General features: G+C 35.7%; 1 protein-coding gene across 1 annotated transcript in view; it reads right to left on the bottom strand.

Moving 5' to 3' along the window:
• The window catches only part of SREK1IP1 (SREK1 interacting protein 1), a 44,181-nt gene that overhangs the window by 15,006 nt on the left and 7,396 nt on the right, over positions 1–21,779 (bottom strand). The window contains exons 2-3 of the mRNA XM_058731369.1: positions 18,167–18,214; positions 8,314–8,457 (exon numbers count right to left, since the gene is read on the bottom strand). Of these exons, the coding sequence (XP_058587352.1) occupies positions 8,314–8,457; positions 18,167–18,214 (192 nt within the window). The remainder of the gene's footprint in view (positions 1–8,313; positions 8,458–18,166; positions 18,215–21,779) is intronic.

The following is a 21,779-nucleotide window of genomic DNA, read 5'->3' as shown; positions in this document are numbered from 1 at the left end:
AACTATCAGAAATGGACAGTGGACTTCTTTGAATTATTTAAAATACTGTAATTATCATCTACGTGTTCTTTTGTAAAGAGCTGTTAAAAATGATGAATTACATTGTCTTGTTTTAGAACGTGAAACAAATCTTATACTATTGGGATAAACTTCACTTGGTTATATTATCCTTTTCACATATTGTTGGATTTGATTTGCTAAAGTTCTTTTAATTGCCTAAAATTGCTTAAAATTCTGTTTGTGCCTGTGTTTATAGGAATCTCTACTTTTCTTGTAGTTTCTCAGAGGAATGCTGGTCTTAAAAATTGAGTTGGAAAGTTCTCCATCATATTCAATTTTTAAGATCTTATGTAGAAATGGCATTATTTCTCCTTCAACATCTGGAAGAATTAGGAGAGAAGTCATTCAGCTATGGAGTTTGCTTTGTTGAAAGTTTTTAAGCTAACCATTTAACTTCTTTAATAGATGCAGGCTATTCAGTTCATTTTTTGAGAGAGTTTTTATAGTCTGTATATTTCAACTAATTGTCTTTTATCTAAGTTGTTCAACTTATTGGCATAAGGTTTTCCACAATATTCCCTTATTTTACTATCTGTATAATCTGTAGTATTATCACTTATTTCATTTCTGGTATTGTTTCTTTGTTTTGTTTTTGTTTCTTTTGTTTTTGTTTGTTTTTGTTTTGATTTTTTTTGTTTTGATTTTTACCTGATCAGTTTGGATAGCAATTTTTCAATTTTATAGATCTCAAAGAACCAGCTTTTGGTTTTACTAATTTTCTCTATTGTTTTCCTATTTTCCATTTCAGTGATTTCATCTCCAATCTTTTTATTATCTTTCTTCTGCTTACTTTGGGTTTCATTCATTTTTCTTTTTCTAGTGTGTTAAAGCAGAGGTGAAGTTATAAATTTGAGATATTTCTTCTTTCTAATACAGGAAGTTAGTGTTATAATTTCCTTTAGGTACTGTTTTATGAGCATCCCATAAATATTGTGTTTTTATTCATTCAGTTCAAAATACTTTGTAATTTCCTTTTGCATTTTTTCTTTGACCCAGTGGGTTATTTAGAAGTGTTAGGTTACATATATTGGGTGAATTTTCCAGGAAGCTGTCACTATATTTCTAATTTAATTTCCTTGTGGCTAGAGAATATATTTTGCATAATGTGAACCCTTTAAAATCTATCAAGGCTTGTTTTATAACACAGAATAAGGTCTATCTAGCTAGATATTCTGTGTGAACCTGAAAAAAATGTGTACTCTGCAGTTGTTGGGTGAGGTGTTCTATAAATATTAAAAAGGTCAAGTTGGCTGACAGTGTTATTCAAGTCTTATATCCTTTCTGATTTACTGTCTACCTGTTCCATCAATTATTGAGACAGGCATACTGACTGACATCTACAAGTGTAATTGTGAATTTGTTTATCCACAAGGATTTTCCGTGGTAGTTCTATCAGGGTTTGCCTCATATAGTTTAAATTTGTTATTAGGTACATAACCACTTAGTATTCATAAACACTTAGTATTCATATGTCCTCTTCACTAATACTTTTATCATTTTAAAGAAACCCTCTTTATCTCTAGAAACATTCTTTGTTTTGAAATTGACTTGATCTGATATTAGTCACTTTAGCTTTATCTCGAGATTTTTTTTTTTTTTTGTAGCTATAATAAGCTCAGAATGACTACTGTAAACATGCCCCTTCCCAAAGTTATAAGAAACAAAGCAAATACATAGCTATGGGAAAAATAACCTCTTCCATTTAGGAATGATGGATAAAGAGTCCACTGACTAGATTATATAGAGAAATTAGTTCTAATAAAAACAAAACAATCCCAGAATTTAAGACATCTTTTTTCCTGGCTTAGGAACTAGCAGTACTTACGATAATAGTATATGAGAATTCAAGCACTGAAGATGAAAGTTTGATTTAGACAGTTCAGTGTTTCTATACTACCATTCTTAAAACTATTCGACCTCTATTGAAGGTCTTTCTGAGACAGGATATTGAAATGTACACAGGCATAGGGAAAAGAATTTGAGTTTCTGCAAAACAGGAATTTCTTGGTAAAAAATACAAACACTGGAGTATAAAATTGAAGGCAAAAGCCTCGTTAGCACTTAAATTTTTTGAAGATCAACAAGAGTGGCAGTCTCTTGTGTGACATACAGAAGTCGGAGGATATGATCCTGTGCTTGGAGACAACTCTGTAATAATAAGAAAAAACCGTCCAGTAGTACCTGCAGGGTCAGATACCAGATCTTTGTCTGCATATGTCACCAGGTTTGTAGCCACTCCAGCTGCTTTTAAATACTTGACTAGATAGTTCCCAACCTAGATCCATTCATCTAAATTTCCCAATCACTGCTGTGACTTCTAATCAACTACTTTGCAAATATCTTTTGTAATTTTCTTATAAAAAGTACATTTTGAGCCAAACAGAGGTTTATTTCAATTACCCCATGGATTCATGTAAGCCCTATCTTTATGAACCCTGAAACCACCAGTGTAAGTCATTTACTTGAATCTGATTCCAGCAGTTACTAAAGGAAGTAACAAATACAATTATGGTAATATGCAAATATCTCATTTTGGCATTTTTTCCTGGGCAGTGTTCGGTATCAACCATCTTTAAATGATATCAAGTATGAATTTAACATAAAACTTTTTTTCATGTGTATTTATTTATTTATTTATTTATTTTTTATTTATTTTTGGGACAGAGAGAGACAGAGCATGAACGGGGGAGGGGCAGAGAGAGAGGGAGACACAGAATCGGAAACAGGCTCCAGGCTCCGAGCCATCGGCCCAGAGCCTGATGCGGGGCTCGAACTCACGGACCGCGAGATCGTGACCTGGCTGAAGTCGGACGCTTAACCGACTGCGCCACCCAGGCGCCCCTCATGTGTATTTATTTTTGAGAGAGAGTGTGTGAGGGTCCGAAGCAGGCTTTGCACTAACAGCAGAGAGCTCAACGTGGGGCTCGAACTCAGGAACAGTGACATCATGACCTGAGCCAAAGTTGGATGCTCAACCGACTGAGCCACACCTAGGCACCCATGACATAAAACTTTATTTATTTATTTATTGATTGATTGATTGATTTATTTCATAAAACTTTCTTAACCAAACCAAACCATCAAAATAACCCCAAACCTCCAAATTTGTCAAAATATATTTATTTTCTGGACTGAAATAAAAGAATATCATAAAATATTAAGGGATGTATGAGTAGAGGAATACCTCCTAATTACAGGTAAATAGCTAATTAATATTAAATAACACTAGGTAAAATAGAATGAGAAAAAAATCCATACTCTTGAACTTCTTGGGTCCTTTGTAAATAGTAAAATTTTACCTTGACTTTCTGTATATTCTAATATAAACAGGTCTTCAAATATTTGCTACTATCATATACAATTCCAAAGGAAAGTTTCTCAGCAAGTTTAAAACACAGTATAAAACCTTAACAAGTTTCCTAGAGTATTGTAGTGTCACTAGACAGTAAGCATTTTCACACATAAACATACACATACACACATTGTGAGTCAATAAGATTGTATAATCCTTATCAGACACTGATTGTTCAATCTTTCCCTGTTCACAGCACCTGGTAACACAATTTTAGAAGGCTGTACAGGTTCCAGGTTGTTGATTATAATAAAACTGCAATGATTGTACCCATCCATGTCAAGTCCTGCTCTCACATTTTCTAATTTGTGTCAAAAAATTGATATATTTGTCATTTAGACTATTTTCTTTGTTTTAAATGAAAGATTATTTTCTTTTAATTCCCTAAGTATATAAAATGCATTGAAAATATACAATATAATAGAAATAAATACAAACAGAAGCAAAAAAGAACATAACATACAAAAATAAATTTTGGGTTTTATTTTTTGGTGACATTTATCTCTCCTCCCCTTTATGTCTCTGTTTAATGAAAGCAGAACAACTAATTAATGTAAGCACATTAAAAATTCTTAGCTTTCTCCCGGCTCACTATTTTTATTGTCATTAAAAACAAAAACAAAAAGCACACACACACACACACACACACACACACACAAAACTTAGTCAAGATAGTTGGTACAAGAGCTCCCCACCTTGAAGAACCAAGGCAGGATTCAAGGAACCCTCAGGAGTACTAAAGGATATGGCATGAGAACTCACAATCAATAGGTCAGTGTTTTACCCTGACCCCATCAGACATCCTGAGCAGTAACAGAAAGTTATCAATGGAACTAAGAACCACAGCCTCTACACTCCCTTCTTCCCTGTATTTAGGAACCAATTTATTGTTTATTTGAGTGGCAGGAGGTGGGGGGGGGGGCACTGGGCTTCCACTAGATAACCATGAAATAAATTTGCATCCCCTTAAAATATGTTTAATGTTTATTTATTTTTGAGAGAGAGAGACAGAGAGAGAGAGAGAGACAGAGCATGAGTGGAGGAAGGTCAGAGGGAGGAAGACACAGAATCTGAAGCAGGCTCCAGGCTCTGAGCTGTCAGCACAGAGCCCAGTGTGGGGCTTGAACTCACGAATGGTGAAATCATGACCTGAGCTGAAGTCGGACTTAACTGACTGAGCCACCTGGATCCCTTTTATAATACTTTATTACTGAAATCTGCATGATATACAGGAATGAGCACTCTCCTGAGTGGGAGTCATGATACTGGGAAACAAGTTCTGAGCCTGTAAGTGACCATAGGCAAGTGTACCTTTTTAAGAAAGAAAATCTACATTGAGTCAGTCATTTTCAGCGTGAAAGTAAGGGAAAGCTGATTCGAACAAGGAAGTTTTATCCCTTCCCGGTGATTATGGTATGTTAACTCCCTCCCTTTCCTGCCAGGGTAGATTTGTCCCAGGTGTTCTGATTGAAAAATCACCTCTAGAATAAACCTCTATTCACGATGACAGGGTACTTTATCCTTCAAGATTCATATGGTGAAGGAAAAAAAAGTGAAGAACCAAAAGACTACATAATCTCCACGGTAGGAGAGCAGCACACTACAGTGTAAACAGTATAGGACCAGTAGGCAAGAAACACAGATCACGGTGCTGGCTTCACTATGATGAGTTAGTCACTTGGGAGTCATCTGTCTTCAGTTCCTTTTCTGTAAAAGTAGGTTTAAATTATGTGTTTTCTAAGAGGTTTACTAATTCTCAAGTTTTTGTTTTTGTTTGGTTTTGGGATTTGGGGGGTGGCAGTTTCTGTTTGTTTTTTGTTTTTAGACACAGCAGTGTAGATGGATGGGATAGAAACTGTCCTTGTGGAATTGGCAATCTTGGGCTTTCTCTCCTAGAATCTTCAGCTTTGCTCCTTCAGCCTGCTCTCTATGCCTGGTGCCTGTCTTCCTGAGATCTCCTTTACAAGTGACCTATGGACTCCCTTCCTATCTCCTCTACTTCCTATATAAAGTCTTCTTTCTTAGGGTATATTCCCTTACTTTGGTAGAAACCTCTGGAATCAGTGCTCTCAGAAAGGGTATGTGAGAGATAATTTTTTTTTTTTTTTTCATTTTGAATGTCTGCCAATGCCTTTATTCTATTCCACACTTGGTTGATAATTTGGTTGGGTATATCATTCTAATTTGGATACAACTTTCCTTCAAAAATCTGAAAGCATTATCCACATCTACTAGCTTCCAGTATCACTTTAGAGAAGAACAAAGTAATTCTGACTCCTGATTTTTTACCTATGACTTGTTTTATCCTTGACTCTGGAAATTTCAATTATATTCTCATTTCCTATGATATGAAATTTTGTAACAGTGTGCCTTTATGTGAGTCTAATTTTAACACTGTGCTTAGTACTGGTTGAACCCTTTCATCTGGAAACTAATGTCCTTCAATTCCTGGAAATTCCTTCTGTATTCTCTATCTGGGACTCATGTGAATGAAGTATTTCCTAGACTGATTCTTCAATTGTCTTAACTATTTTTTTCCTTCCCTTGTTTTGCTTGTTAGATTTCTTTATCTTCCATCTCTGTTAAGTTCTTTATGTCTGCTTCTTTTTTAATTTCCAAAAGTTCTTTTGCTGATTTGTTCTTTTTATAGTATCTTATTCTGTTTCATGGGTGCTATATCTTATCTTTCTATAAAACTGGATATTAATGATTTCTGTTTTCTTCTCCTTTCACAGCTTGTGTATCCTTCAAGCTGACTTTTTTTGTTCATTGGTTGGTTTTAGTATCTATATTTCACTTGAGAGTCTTTCCTCAGAAATTTAGAGCTTGTTGATTGTCTAAAAAGCTGAAGCTTTGAGCAAGCAAAGCATGGAAATCTCAACTTAACTGATAGTGTGACTATGTCACGTCTTTGGTCATTATCTTTATTTCTTTTTTCTTAGACTGGTCAGATCTCCCAGAGATGGATCTTCAGATCTTCTGCCTGGGTGATACATGTCTGGGAACCAAACAGGTGAAGATGGCTGGAAGGTTCTTACCTTTAACTTACTGTTTTCATCTGTGTTTGGTATATCTCAGTTTAAAGACCCTTTGTTTTACCTGTCAAGAAAACAGAGCTGCAATAGCCTAACTGAGGTAATGGAGGGAAGCCATCTGGCTTCACAGAGTAGGGAAAGGTAACTGAAGGGAATTACTTCAGATTTTTAACCAATTCCTCTGTTTTTAGCTTTACTGACATCCTCACAGAGGTACCTAAGGATACTCATTATCAAGTTGTTTGGGAGTTTTAAAATGTGCACTATCAGGTTAGTCCTCAGATTTCCTATTATTAAAGGACTGAACTTTCTCAAGTATGCAGTCCATTGTCACTAAACCCAACTGCTTTTCATAACTGTGTTACTATTGCTTCCTACCTCATTTTGTCTTTGTGCATTTATGTTTTTTTTTAAATTCTTCCATTATCATTTCAGTGGTGTTTCAGTAGGGAATAAAATCAAATATATATACTCAAGCAGCTACTTTTACTTGAAGCTGTATATACTCAGCCTTAGTGATCCTCTTTGAGACTCTCTCCCTCTTCTGCCTTCTCAGCTTGCCCTAGTACCCTGGCATTTGACTTTTCATTTCCTTCACTAGATATAATATGGAAAGCTTAAGAAGTTTTAAGGTGTTTTTTGTTTACTGTTCTCTGATAATCTAAAGTAAGATTTTAACTTTTTGTATCTCTCATTCTATGCCTAAAGCCATATTCAAACAAGCTGCATTTTGATTGTGTGACATCTACCATATATCATTTTGAAGTCCACGGTGTATTTTCACATACAGCATTACACCGTATCCCTAAAAGCCCCACTTCAAGGATAGGCCATTTTATATACAAGATGGGAAAGAAATGATTAAACAGCAGGTATACAATCTACTCCTTCTGTGAGGAGAGAGGAGCATGCCCCCAACAAAAAAAGAAGGTAACTTGGTGAAATCTCTTTGTAAACATGCTAATGACAGACCTCCTGGAAACAAATTAATGGTGTTTGCTAGCTAGAGAATACCTTTGGGGGTGGAAAGTGGAGGGTTGTGCTTTTTCTCACAGTTCTAAAAGCTAGAAGTCCACAATCAAGTTGTTGGCAAGAAAATCCTTATTTATAGACTGCTTATAGCATGATGTACTGGATCTAAGATAGTTTATGATATATAATCCTGGAATCTATGGATTTATGCGGCATGGCTCACTGGAAAATGTAACTATATGGACATAACATTGACATGTTTCATGATTAAATGACTTTCTTTTGTGTAATGAAGAAACCTCATGTTAATCTTGGCCAGAATGGGCTGTGAAGGAGAAAGAAAGAAAATACCCAGGTAGCTGTGCTGGTGGCCCTAGAATTTCTGCAGTTTTCCCTATGCTTCATGATCATTTATGTACTTGAAATTCTTAGTAAAGCCTGGTACTGGCTAATATCTCTGATTTGAATTAGTGTGATTTGACAAACTGATCTTTTGTGTTATCCTATAAAGAAATTAAGGTTCACAGGGGTTAAACAACTTGTTGAAAGTCACTCGCTAAAAAATGGCCAAATGGGTCTAGAAACCAAGTCTTAAATCAGATTCTTTGTACCATGTGACACATCTTAGTGTGATGGAAAAACAACAATAACAAAACCTGCTTTGTGGAATGAGAAATTGATGTGCCTCCTGGTTCTAACACTGATCTGCTGTTTGATTTGGGGCAAAGTACTTACAACATCCAAAGCCTATCCTTACCTATGCAGTGCCTCTTACATAAATACACAAGGTATCTTAATGATAAGTATAACAGAACAATAAATAAACATTACATAATAAAGCAGAACATTTAGAAACATTTTTAAAGGATGTAGGGAAAGAAAAGTATTACTTACTTTTTTCTTGTAATGCCTGCAATTTATTCAGTTCTTCATTCTCTTCATCACTCTCTTCACTACTTGTGCTGCTCACATCCAAAACTATGTCCCTTTTGGGGTCTACTCGGAGAAAATTGCGGCATTCAAATGTCAGATGACCAGCTAAGTAAAACAAACAAAAATGTAAATGACAAAATAAAAGATACCTAAAGATACTCATTATATTTTTATTATATATTTTTATTTTGTTGCCTCAGGGTTAAACAAGTTACAATTTTAATAGTATAATGTTTAGTTTCAACTTTTATTCAGTGAGTAGTAGTTTGCTTTTTCTGAATACACCACTCAGAGAAATTTTTCCTGTTTTCCCTATGTACTTAATTGCATAGCAACTACAGAGCTTTCATCTAATTAAAGGTGTCATGACAATATAATTGACTGTTTTTCTAAAGAACCCTTAAAAATTTAATTTTGAAAAACAATTTTCATTCTGACATCATTCACCTCCTAAATTTGATCCCTACAAGAAAACTACAACAGTTACATATTTATGACATGATACAACTTAAAAAAAAAAATCAAACAGTACAAATACCAGAGAAGTACGGGAAATTATATAACCAATATCCAAGTGCCTATCCACTCACATGTTAACATTTTGTTATTCAATTAGAGTGTTTTTTTTCTTAATGGCAAGCGTTTGCACACATGTGCGTGCACACACACAAAATTGGGGGCATTGCACCATTCCTTAGCACCCTGTCCTAATCCCATTCTATTCTTTCTTCAGAATTGGCATACTGAAGTTGTATTTATCTTTCCAAAACAGCATATCTGATTATTTATTTCACATAAACTCAATTATACTTACCTACCAATCTGCAACTAGTGTTTGCCACTCAATATTATATTTTGTGATACCTATATTAACATAAGTAGATGTAACTATCTCATTTTATCTGATGAATGTTCCATTATATAAGAATACGATTTATTTATCTTCTCTACTACTGCTAGAATCTTAGTTTGCTTTCAGTACTTTGCTACTATAAATAATGCTGAAATGAGTAGCTGTACATGTATTTTCTGCACACGACATTGTTTCTCTAAGGCAGCAACTTTCCTTTTTTTACTATGATTCACTGATGGTAAAAAATAACAGTAAAACTAAGTGTATTGATATATACATCCAAATACAAATACACACTAATACACAAATATGAAACAAAAAGTGACCTGAGTACTACATTTGATATCCCAAAACAAAAAGCAAACAAAAATAAAAACAACAAAAAAGTGCTAACAGTAACCATGCAATTGATTCCACAACACACTAATGACTCACCATAACTCTGTGCTAGAGTTTATTTCTAGTTCTCTCTTGGAAGTTCTAGATTTATTCAAGAACATCTCGTGTTAGAGTCCCAATCTTAGGTAGGACCCTGGGCCTTGCTTTTATCCCCTGCACTCTGCAAACCCATGAAAACCCAAGTTCAAGAACACTGGGTTCAGGAAATACTCTTAAGTCTTACCTCTTCGAGTTTCTGCTTTCCTTTGATTATTGTCCTCTGAGCATTCTCTAATTATTTTCTTCCTAGAACACTATTGTATCTAAAATATGTACTGTGCATTTTATACAAGTTTCTTAACTGCTTGCAAAAGTATCCTGTCTGCCATACTGCTGGAAATAAGTTTCCTTCATTATAACTTCCTTTCAAATGAATCATTCGAGTTTTCAAATTAAGTTTTTGTTGATTTATAAAGATATTACACTGTTATCAGAAAGTAGGGTCTGTATGATATCAGTTATTTGGTATTTGCTGAGATTACTTTTGTGGACTATCATGCAGTAAATTCATGAAATGATTTGGTATGCATTTTAAAAGAATATATATCACTCTGTTGAATAGAGTGCTATGTCTATTCTGTTGCTCAAATCTTCTCCATCTTATTTTTTTTTTTTTTTGCCTAATAACTTCTGAGGGTATAATTTTTTTTTAAATTTTTTTTTTTTTAACATTTATTTATTTTTGAGACAGAGAGAGACAGAGCATGAATTGGGGAGGGTCAGAGAGAGGGAGACACAGAATCTGAAACAGGCTCCAGGCTCTGAGCTGTCAGCACAGAGCCTGACGCGGGGCTCGAACTCATGGACCGCGAGATCGTGACCTGAGCCAAAGTCGGCCGCTCAACCGACTGAGCCACCCAGGCGCCCCTGAGGGTATAATTTTTAAGTACCTCTATGATTATAGAGAACATAAAGGTTGTATCATAAACTTCTCAATTATTAAACATAACTAATTCCACTAAGCTTCATATCCCTATCATTATGATACCCAAAAATGAAGCCTTCTGAATCTATTTATCTTCCTTGAAGCCTTACCCTCATATTGCTGTTACTGCTCCCCTGACCTACAATCATCACCCCCTTCTCCCCCTATCTTTTTTATTTTATTTTTTTATGTTTATTCATCTTTGAAAGACAGAGAGAGACAGAGCACAAGCGGGGGTGGGGCAGCGAGAGAGGGAGGGGGACAGAGAATCTGAAGCAGGCTCCAGGCTCTGAGCTGTCAGCACAGAGCCCGACGCGAGGCTTGAACTCACAAACCGCGAGATCATGACCTGAGCCGAAGTCAGATGCCTAACTGACTGAGCCACCCAGGTGCCCCTCCCCCAATCCTTTTATGACAGCTTCTGAAACATGCAATCTTTAGTGGACAAATTGTGTCACCTGTTTAGTTTGTTCCCTCTCCCACTTGTTTTAAAGGACATTTGGCTCTTCCCTGCGAACACTTTTCCACAGCTTATCTCGGTATTATTAGTATCTTCCAGGCTCCTTAATACTGTTTCTCAATATAGCAGTCCTCTAATCTCCCATGCAGCTCTCTGTTGCTGTTTAATAGCCCGTCTACTGAAGTCTTTGGAATCTGGCTCAGACTTGGGTTCTTCACCCTAAGCCCTCCCACAAACCTACACAAACAGGCTAGAGTGGTGCATGGCCTCATAGTTCCTTGCCATTTTAGATGCCAAGGCCACACTACGCTCCTTGTCATCACCTGAAGTGTTCCATCTCGTAAATTTTCAACTCCACTATTATACTGACTATAAGCTTTTATCCTTCTAGCTTTCTTATTCCCTTACACCCATGCATAGATGTGTTTAGAATTTTTTTTCTGTCATCACTTTATTCCATCTACTTTTTATTTATGTCACTCTTACTACATTTACTTCTCAAAGGAAAAAAACAAACAAACCTATTTGCTGTCACCTTCTTTTAGGTATTGTTGACATGAAAGCTGTCAATTCCAAAGAGAGTTAGAGCTTAGCATTTCCAAGAGTAGAGAATCAACTAGGTAGAGCACAAGAATTTTTTAACTATTACATTTATCACATATATACCTATGTGCAAAGTTATAACGTGCATAAATACACATTTTTACAAACTTCTATAAAAACCACATTTCTGACCTGCCACTTGCCCCTTACCAGACAAAATCACTTTCTCCTCTTCTAGTTAATTTTTTTTTAATTTAACTATTCTATTTCCCTAAATAACACATTTCTCTTAATAACTGCTGCCTCTTGATTTTTCAGCTCAGGCATAATTAATTGACTTCCTACTGTGGAAAATGAGCATTTAATATCCTCCCCTTTTCTCAGTGTTCTTGTATCTTTTTAAATTTTTACTTATTTTTAATTTTTATTTTCTTATTCTGAAGTAAGTTAGCATATAGTGTGGTCTCGGCTTCAGGAGTAGAACCCCATGATTGATCTCTTACATATGATACTCAGTGCTCATCCCAAAAAGTACCTTTCTTAATGCCCATTTAACCTACCTTTTAACCTACTCCCCCAACCACCATCAACCCTCAGTTTGTTCTCTGTATTTAAGAGTCTCTTATGGTTTGCCTCCCTCTCTGTTTTTATCTTATTTTTCCTTCCTTTCCCCTATGTTATTCTGTCAACTTTCTCAATTTCCACATATGAGTGAAATCATATGATATCTGTTTTAGAAAATTAAGACCTTAACTCACTCAGTCCCTTCATTTTCTTCTAATCTGTCAAACTTCTCATTCCTGACTTTCCAAACACCATTACATGTTTTTTCTTTGACTCATTCATGTTCTTCTTCTGCCATACCTCACTGTAAAACAAATACTCTGGATCAAAGCTAACCTTTCTTGAGGTTGTGCCTGTCCCTGAGCAGTCAAGCAATGCTTAAGTACAATCACACATACATGGACATTAGCACAAACACAAAGCATTTCATTTTTGTGTTTGTCCCTGGTCAAGTTCCTCTCTTATTCCCCTCAGTGACTTTTCTAAACTTATGCCTGACTTAAATCATTGTTCAACCACTTTCCTGTCTCACTCAATGCCCCTTCCCAAACAGACAACTGCACCTCCTAATTTACCAAGAAAACTGAGATTACCAAAGTCTCCTTCTACTTTCTGTTTCCACACCTGAAAATATCCATACTTATTCTCACCTAGTTTCCTTCAAACTTATGAGTTATCCTTGATGGGGCGCCTGGGTGGCTCAGTTGGTTAAGCATCCGACTTTGGCTCAGGTCATGATCTCGTGGTTCGGGAGTTTGAGCCCCAGCATTGGGCTCTGTGCTGACAGCTGAGAGCCTGGAGCCTGCTTCAGATTCTGTGTCTCCCTCCCTCTCTCCCTTTCCCTGCTCACATTCTGTCTCTCTCAAAAATAAATAAAGCACTAAAAAAAAAAAAAAAAAAAAAGTTATTCTTATTTTAACTCTTAGAGGAAATTGCTCCATCTTCTGTCTCCAATATCTGCAACATCTCCTATAATATCCCTTTAGTCTCTATACACATCTTTTATCTTAAATATAAAACCCTCCATTTATCCCAAATTCCCTTCTAGGAATTACAGTTGACCCTGGAATGCTGATCCCCAGGCAGCTAAAAATCCACATATAACTTATGGTTCCCCCCAAACTTAACTACTGGATTTTATGTGATTGAAAAGTTAGAAAGTCGCCAAATGGAGAAAAACAAAGTGAAGATGGAGGAAGTTTGTAGGAAAAGGTGGAACAGCAGGGCTCTTGTCTGCTCTTGGCATTCTCCATCCTACTACCTGTGGGGAGCTCAGTTGACTGAGGTCTTGAATGGAGAGGTGAAAGAAACAGGCTCTGGGGAGGGATTTTCACTTAAGTAACCAAAAACCACATAATAATCCACCCAATACCTTACCTCCCACCAAGGGCTGTGGGAGAACACCAGGGAGGGCCCAGGGAGGGGACAGTATCAGACAGAGAAGCCTGGGTCTCAGTGGGGTGGGGCACTGTCCAGGGTGCTGAACATTTTCTGAGGAGGGGATCTAATATTGCTGGGGAACTGGCAGCTCACCCCTTCACAGCCATTTTCCACAAGCAGAAACTGCAGTATAATCACATGTAGGGGATTGGGTGAAGCAAGTGACCTAGAAAGAAGGGTACTGGTGTTTTGCCTTCCCTAGTTCTCTACCTTCCTGTGTGGAAGGAGGTGGTGTGGACCACCTTGCTTCCTAGGTAGAGAAGCAAGAAATGAGTATCATTCTATGATCTAGATTGGCTAAGTGCAGGTGGGGAGAAGGGGACATGTGGTGGTTCATGTTCTACTACTGTATTCTATTTAAAACAACAACAACAACAACAAACCTATATAAAACTACACCTGTGCAGTTCAAACCCATGATGTTCAAGGGTCAACTGTATTCAATATGTTCCTTTTATGACCTGAATGTTTGTATCCCCTCAAAATTCATATGTTGAAATCTAACTCCCAAAGGGGATGGTATTAGTTGATGGGACCTTTGGGAGGTGATTAGGTTTCTAAGAGTGGTACTCTCATGAATGGGATTAGTGCCTTATAAAAGATCTCCAAGGAACTCTCTAGTCCTTTCCACTGTGCAAATAAAAATTGAAAAGTCTATAACCTGGAAAACTTGCTGGCACCCTGAACTTTGACTTACAGCCTCCTATGAGCAATATATTTCTGTTTATAAGCTACTGGGCCTGTGGTATTTTGTTATAGTAGCTCATGAAGACTGAGACAGTTCCTTACTTTATTTATGCAAATTTCCTGAAACAGGAGACTATACATACAAGCTCTCCATTTTTTTATCCATCGCAATTCAGGCCTGAATCTACATAGTTTGCTTCATGACCTATCACTCTACTTAAACTGATCTTCCTACAGTCAAAGAAGCATTCTACCTGGTAAATTCAATGAACAATTTTCAAACAAATTCTTACAAATCCTAATGGTTACATCTGACAATTTTCCCTCAACTTTGAAAATCTTTACTCTTTTGGTGTATCTGTTGCTGCCCACTCCCTCTTCTAGTATTGTACCTTCTTGGTCACTTTTTCCTTAGCTCATGCCTAGATATTTTACTTTACCTGTTGATATTTTATTCCACTAAGAGTTTGTTATTGTTCCAAAGTTTGCTTATATAAAATCATGTAGGCGAAAAATACAAATGTGGAGCAAAAAAGAGAGGTTGTTTCCATAAAACAAAGTTGTACTTTTGGAAACACTTGATTTAAATGGATTATTTTTAAAGAGTAGTTTTCAATTAGGTACTGGCATCAAGACTGTACAAGATTGAGAAAAAATCTAAAACAATGAGAAAAGGTACCTGCTTCTCAAAGGGGGTGCCATGGCCATTTTGAGCCAGACAATTCTTCACTGTCCAGGACTACCTTACACATCCCAGGATGTTTATAAACCATAAATCATACATACTAAAGATCATACTGTTACCCAACCACAAGCACATAGGGGCAAATTAAAAAAAAAAAAAAAAAAAGGCCACAGATTTCCAGGAGGGCAGTATTAACCCTAGTTGAGAACTAATGATAAAGTGATTCTGGACTCAAATTTCTTTCTCATTTTTGCTGCTTGCTTATCTTGGAAGAAACAAACTATACAAAGTAGGAAATGCATTTAGCATTTTAGGTTAAATAAACATTAAAGGTATTTAGGTTTGTTTTTATTTCTTGCTACTATGAGCAAATGCTCAATTACTGAAGTATCCTATCCTGGACTTTTTAAAGGTGTATTTTCTGAGAACTATCATAATTGAGACATTTATTCCATGACAAAAGCTTAGTGTTCTGGTAGCTTTTAAGTATTTAGAAGTTGCCAACTTCAAAAGTATTCATATAAAAACTCATCATAGAAATAAACAATTCTTCTAATTTTGTTGAGGAAACTTTGCCATGAAAAACCAACATCCATGTTATTTAGTAACAGATTCATCCTTAACTTGAAACTTTTTAAAACTATATAGCCATTACTGAAACATACAGACACAATAAAATCTTTTTCAGTCGAGTATTAAATTGTTTCGTACATCCTGGGCACCTCGGTGGCTCAGTTGGTTAAGCATCCAGCTCTTGGTTTCAGCTCAAGTCATGATCTCATGGTTTTGTGAATTAGAGCCCCATGTTGGGCTTTGGGCTGGCAGCATGGAGCCTGCTTGGGATTGTCTCCCCAATTCCCATCTCTCTGCCCCTCCTCCCACTCACGCTTTGTCTGTCTGTCTCAAAATAAATAAAATTTAAAAACTGTACAACCTAAACCATTAGTCTCACAACAATAGAGAGACAATACTCCTTTGTAACTAAATGATGAATATGCATATTTTAAGGTATTAAAAACATTTCAGAGTTCTGTGGACTGTTCTCTTACATCTACAATCAATACAAAGATTCTGGCCTACAAATAACAGATAATTTTTAAAATGTAATTTCTATCAGAAAGGCATGTAAATTGAGAAGACCTTCATCTTTAACAGGTATAAGATGTAAATTTAACACAGAAGGGAAGTATTAATAAAGTTTTCCAAAAGAGATAAATGAAAAGCTATTTAATAACTTAATCACTAAAATCATAGATCAAAATAATAACTATAGGAACTAAACTTAGAAAGACTGTCAAACCTATTTGCTTACTTGGCTTCTCTAAAAAAAATTCTAGTTACTACAGATACTTCCATCATTGTGTAAAATAAAAAAGCAATAAGGAGACTAGATCAACGTTATATTTCCAAAACATTATTTTGATTATTTTCCTATAAGTCTTAAGCTAAAAGTAGTTCAAGCAGATAAAGTGGCATTAGTAGAGAGATTGGGAAAGTCATTCTAGATTTTTAAGTACATAATACAGCATATAGGGATATGCTATATACATATATGTATATATATATATATATATATAGAGAGAGAGAGAGAGAGAGAGAGAGGTGGGGGGGAGAGGAGGGGGGAGAGTGAGAGAGAGAGAGGAGAGGGAAGGAGAGAGAAAGCATGGATGAGCACATTCCTAAGTCTTGAATCAAGACATAAAATATGGAGGGGGCGCCTGGGTGGCTCAGTTGGTTAAGCGTCTGACTCTTGATTTCGGCTCAGGTGAGATCCCGTGGTCCTGGGACTGAGCCCTGCAATAGGCTCCACTCTGAGTATGGAACCTGCTTGGGATTCTCTCTCTCTCTCCCTCTGCCCTTCTCTGCCTCATGAGCTTTCTCTCTCAAATAAAAACTTTTTTTTAATTTAAAAATAAAAATGAAATACAGAAATTAGCAAAGATTTAAAGAAACGAAACAAAGCAGAAATAAATATAAACAAGCCTAAAACACAGAAAAGATTTCACTGCACTTATTTCTTGCATGCAAGTATATTCTTCAGGAGTTTTTATTTATGTGAAGGATATGTGTACTTATGTATCCACATTTGCTAACTGAGCAAGATTCCCTTGAGCCACATCTCAGCCTTCCCTTGGAGGCATGTGACTTGGTTCTCCCAGCATGCTTTCATTATGAGCCCTCTTAATGGAGATTTATGCCGAGGGTTCTTTTATCACATGTTCTTGCATGGAAAAATTTTTTTAATCACCTTTATTTTTTTAATAAGACTGTACATCTGAAGCTCATGTAACATTGTGCATCAAATATAACTATACTTCTAAATTAATAAATAAATAGATGGATACATTTTGTATGGATCATTAACCCTAATCCAGGCTCACTTGCATGGTCTCCAAACAAGTGAGAAAACAGCAAATGCTGGGGTGCCTAGGTGGCTCAGTCGATTGTCAGACTTTGGCTCAGGTCATGATCTCCCTGCTTGTGAGTTCAAGCCCCACATTGGTTTCTGTGCTCACAGCTCGGAGCCTGGAGCCTGCTTCAGATTCTGTGTCTCCCTCTCTCTCTGCCCCTCCCTGCTCACACTGTGTCTCTCTCAAAAATAAACATTAAAAAAATTTTTTTAAAGAAAACAAAAATAGCAAATGCTACTGTTATAGCTGTTATCATACCTTTAAAAATTGTTACATTTAACTAAAGAAATGGTATTTAAGGTACATAATTATAAATTTAGACTATATAACTGCACGTTAAAGTTTACTTTTCTATCCCATTTCATTAGTCACAATAGACATTTATGATTGTTTAAATCAAGTTTTTGCTGGTGAGCAGAAATTCTGGGACTAGTATTATCCTCATAAAGAAAATAATTTTCATTGCTTTCCCCTCTTCACCCAGTATCTAGAAGAACAAAGAGTAAAAGAATAAGTATACATGTACTTTCTGGGGGGGGAATATACTTTCTGCATGCTCCTAAATCTACTACTCCACTTGTACTTGATATCTTTGCTAGTCAACAGATACATAGCCACCTGTCACTCAGTCTACAGCAGGGAAGAAAGTAACTATTTAGGGGAATTTCTGAATCATCTGCAAATCTGGCCTGAATAACAGGGCTAAAGAACTAAGCTGAAATCAGGGCCCTGAAATCAGGATGCTAAATCACATTGCCCAAGGAGGCAATGATTCACTCTTCACAATGTTATTTTTTAATGTACTTACGATAGCCACATTTTTTACAGCCTGCCCGGACACTGTCCTTGTTGCAACCTGAAATATAATTGGATAACATTTTAGCAGACATATAAAAGGTAGAAACATAAGAATTCCATCCCATGAAAAAGCTAAGAAACCACTTGTTGTAGAATTTCTTTAAAAAAAAGAAAAAAAATTATTCTTGACCCAGCTTAGTAACACTATTCAATTGTCATCATTATTAGGCATCACTGGAAAATCCAATTTACTCAAATTACTTTCTTTGACAGTATTTTAAAAATAACTCCAGAATATATTTTTCTCTAATTTAACAGAAATGCAGTGTTATAGTCAAGAGCTTAAACATTCCAAGAATTCTCTAACACTGAGCAAGAAATTCCTGAGTATTTCAGCCTGTCCCTCAAATGTAAAATAATTAACTACAAATGTGTATACATATACATATTCCCTATATACTATCATATGTGCTAATATTTTTATTATATATTCTATTACTTATATTAGTTACTATATATAGTATATTTATATATATGTATATACATATATATATTTATACATACACACACACATACATATATGAATATTTGGGATAACAAATGTTTTTCTGCTCTCCCTTAGAAGAAAAACAAACTGGCTTTATTAAAGGAATTGGTAAAAATCCAGAAAAATACTTTAATTGATAGGTATTATAAGAAACATCCAAATGCACCACTCAAATTCTGACAAGAGAAAACTATCAGTCACATATTCAGTCTGATCAGTTTTTACAAATATTTAGAGTATTTCTGTATAATTAGTGGTACACACAAGAAATGTTGAAGATCTAAATAAGAGAGAAGACATAAATTAAAATTGATTTTTTATAATAAAATATACATAAAATTTATCACCTTAAACATTTCCGAGTATATAATTCAGTGGCATTAAGTACATTCATAATGTTGTACAACATCCTAAACACTAACTTTTTTCCTCTATAAATTTACCTACTCTAGGAATCTCATGTAAGTGGAATGATACAGTATTTGTCCTTTTGTGTCTGACTTATTTTACTTAGTATAATGTTTTCAAGACCATCCATATTGTAACACATATCAGAATGCCATTCCTTTTTATGGGTGAAATATATAAATGGAGAGAGAGAGAGGGGGAGAGAGAGTTGAAACTACTTTTAATCTCCAATAAGGGCTTCCATCAGCCAGAGGGCAAGGAAAGAATTGCTCTATTATCTTAATGAAAGGCATCTAACTCCTAAATCTTTCATATGGAGATAGAATCCAAATTTACTAAAAAAGTACACACAGTGCAAATATAAAACAGTGCTAATTATAAAAGAAAGCTCATTTTTGAACCATGTCTTTACTGTTATGAAGTCAAAACATCAGCCATTTTTTCCTAATCCCAATCGTTAAAATATACATTATCGAGTTATTCTAGTAAAATACACTCAGGTCTGCTACAATGCTTCTTTTAAAAACATAAACTTGTTCCAATGCAAGTGATGTAAGACAGCACAATTTGAGCATAATGTGACTTTTGTCCAAGAAAAACACTATGTGAATGCACAAACTGGTACCCCATTGCTCTGAGACTCATAGTAATATACAAAACACACACAAGGACATAACCCAAACCATTTCTAGTGACCTCAGTTCAGTATGGGTGCTGTGAGCAGTGCCCATCCACATCTGGTAAAATAACCTTGATCCAATCATGTCATTCTCTTCCTACCATTCCTTCAGAACAATTTACAAGTTCTGATTCTTACGAACTGCATTTTCACAGCAAACTTCAGGTCTTTTAGCAGGCATAGTACCCTATTAATTGTAGTATTTATGTGCCTTTTAACCAATTAACATGTGCAAAACTGTGCTGTTTTTATTAGGTTTCTATCATTTTTTATGCATCACTGATGAAGTTCTTAAGTGTTGTGCCCCAATCTCATTTTTTCTCATAAACCTTGTGGATTTTACTGCATAGAGTGGGAACACATCTGCTGCACTGCAGCAGAACTGTGGAATAAGACTGGATTAATAATAAAATCTGAGGCTCTTTCATTATGAAATAATTGCCTGTTGGAAAAAAAGCCCAGAGTATCCAGGTCAATGTTAAGTCTGTTTCCATAGAAACCAAAGACGCTGAATAGACAGGACAAAAGTGTTCTAAATGCACCATTACCATTCCCACAACAAACTAAAAATGTTGTAATGGACAGATCTGAAATGATCTCATCTCAGTACTTATGAGAGATTAGCTTATTTATGACTAACTCTATCTCATATTTTTAGAATGAACAAAATATGAAACTTTTCAGAGAAGGTCATCTTCTTTAACAAAGTTTTAACTTTTACATGAAAGGAAAATGCCAGAATTCTAAATAAAGTAACTCCATATCAACTATGTTCTCACCAGTTTTTGGTTAAATTAAAGTTTCAAGCTTCATTTGTCCATAATTTTCATGACTGCTGGGCCAACTGAATGCTTTTACCTAGGACACTGAATCTGATGCCTCTGACAAAGATATCTGGGACAAGTAACACAATGAAGTGGGGACAGTTCATTCATTCTCCTGTCAAGATCCAGTTTCTAGAGGCAGTGATGTCACAGAGAGCAGCAGTCCTAATCAGGTCTGGGACTGTGCAGGATCTTGGCTATGGATGTCCTTGGTCTTGTCTATTTTCCAAGAATTGTTATCTAGCATTTGCTTAGATTCTGTGAGCTCCCTGGTATCTTTCCTTTCTGCTTCAATTAACTAGTCAGTTTCTATTGTTTGGAACAAGAACTCTGCTGATACAATGGTGCTCCAGATGGGATTCAAAGTGAATAGGAAGGCCATACTGAAAGGCCCTTATTACTTCAATCAGAAGTTATCCATTTCCCCATCTTAGGTTCTCATGCTGTTTTTTGTTCCATTCCTCTTTAAGGTTTGCTAATGCTGTTCAGAGCAACAGAGCCTGGCTCCCTCAAAATGTTCCTATGGAATCATAACCTACAGTCCCAAGACCACCAATAAAGTCTTGTAAAATTGCCCATATAAAAAAAAAAAATTGGCAAAGACCAACAAAAACAAACTCAAAAGACACATAAAAATAGAGGAAGAAATATTTGCAACTCATAGCACCAAAAAAGGGAAATTATCCTTACCATATAAAACCCAGAAAATCATTATGAACAAGACCAATAGCCAACAGGAAAAAAAATCAGCCAAGGAGCCGAACAGAATGCTCAAAGAAACAGAAACAAGTTGGAAACATGGAGATCCTTAGCCTTATTCATAATTCGTGGAATGTACATTAAAATCTATACTGAGATTCTATTTTCACTTATCAGAATAGCAAAGATTGAAAGGGTTGAAGAGAGTTTGGGGGAGACATACTCTAATACAGTACTGGATAGTAATGTAACTCAATACCACCTCTATGGAAAGCAAGCTGACAAAATCTATCAGAACTATGAATGTACATACTACTTTGACCTAGCACTTCCACACTGGGAGATTAATCTTCTCAATTTACTTGCACAAATACATACTGACTTATGCACAAAGCTATTCACCACAACATCATTTGTAACAGTAAAAGAGTAGAAATAATTTAGACATAAATAAATTATGGTTGGT

This window comes from Neofelis nebulosa, chromosome 1 (assembly GCF_028018385.1).
Source record: "Neofelis nebulosa isolate mNeoNeb1 chromosome 1, mNeoNeb1.pri, whole genome shotgun sequence".
Lineage (NCBI taxonomy): Eukaryota > Metazoa > Chordata > Mammalia > Carnivora > Felidae > Neofelis > Neofelis nebulosa.
This window is presented reverse-complemented; position numbering and strand designations above follow the sequence as displayed.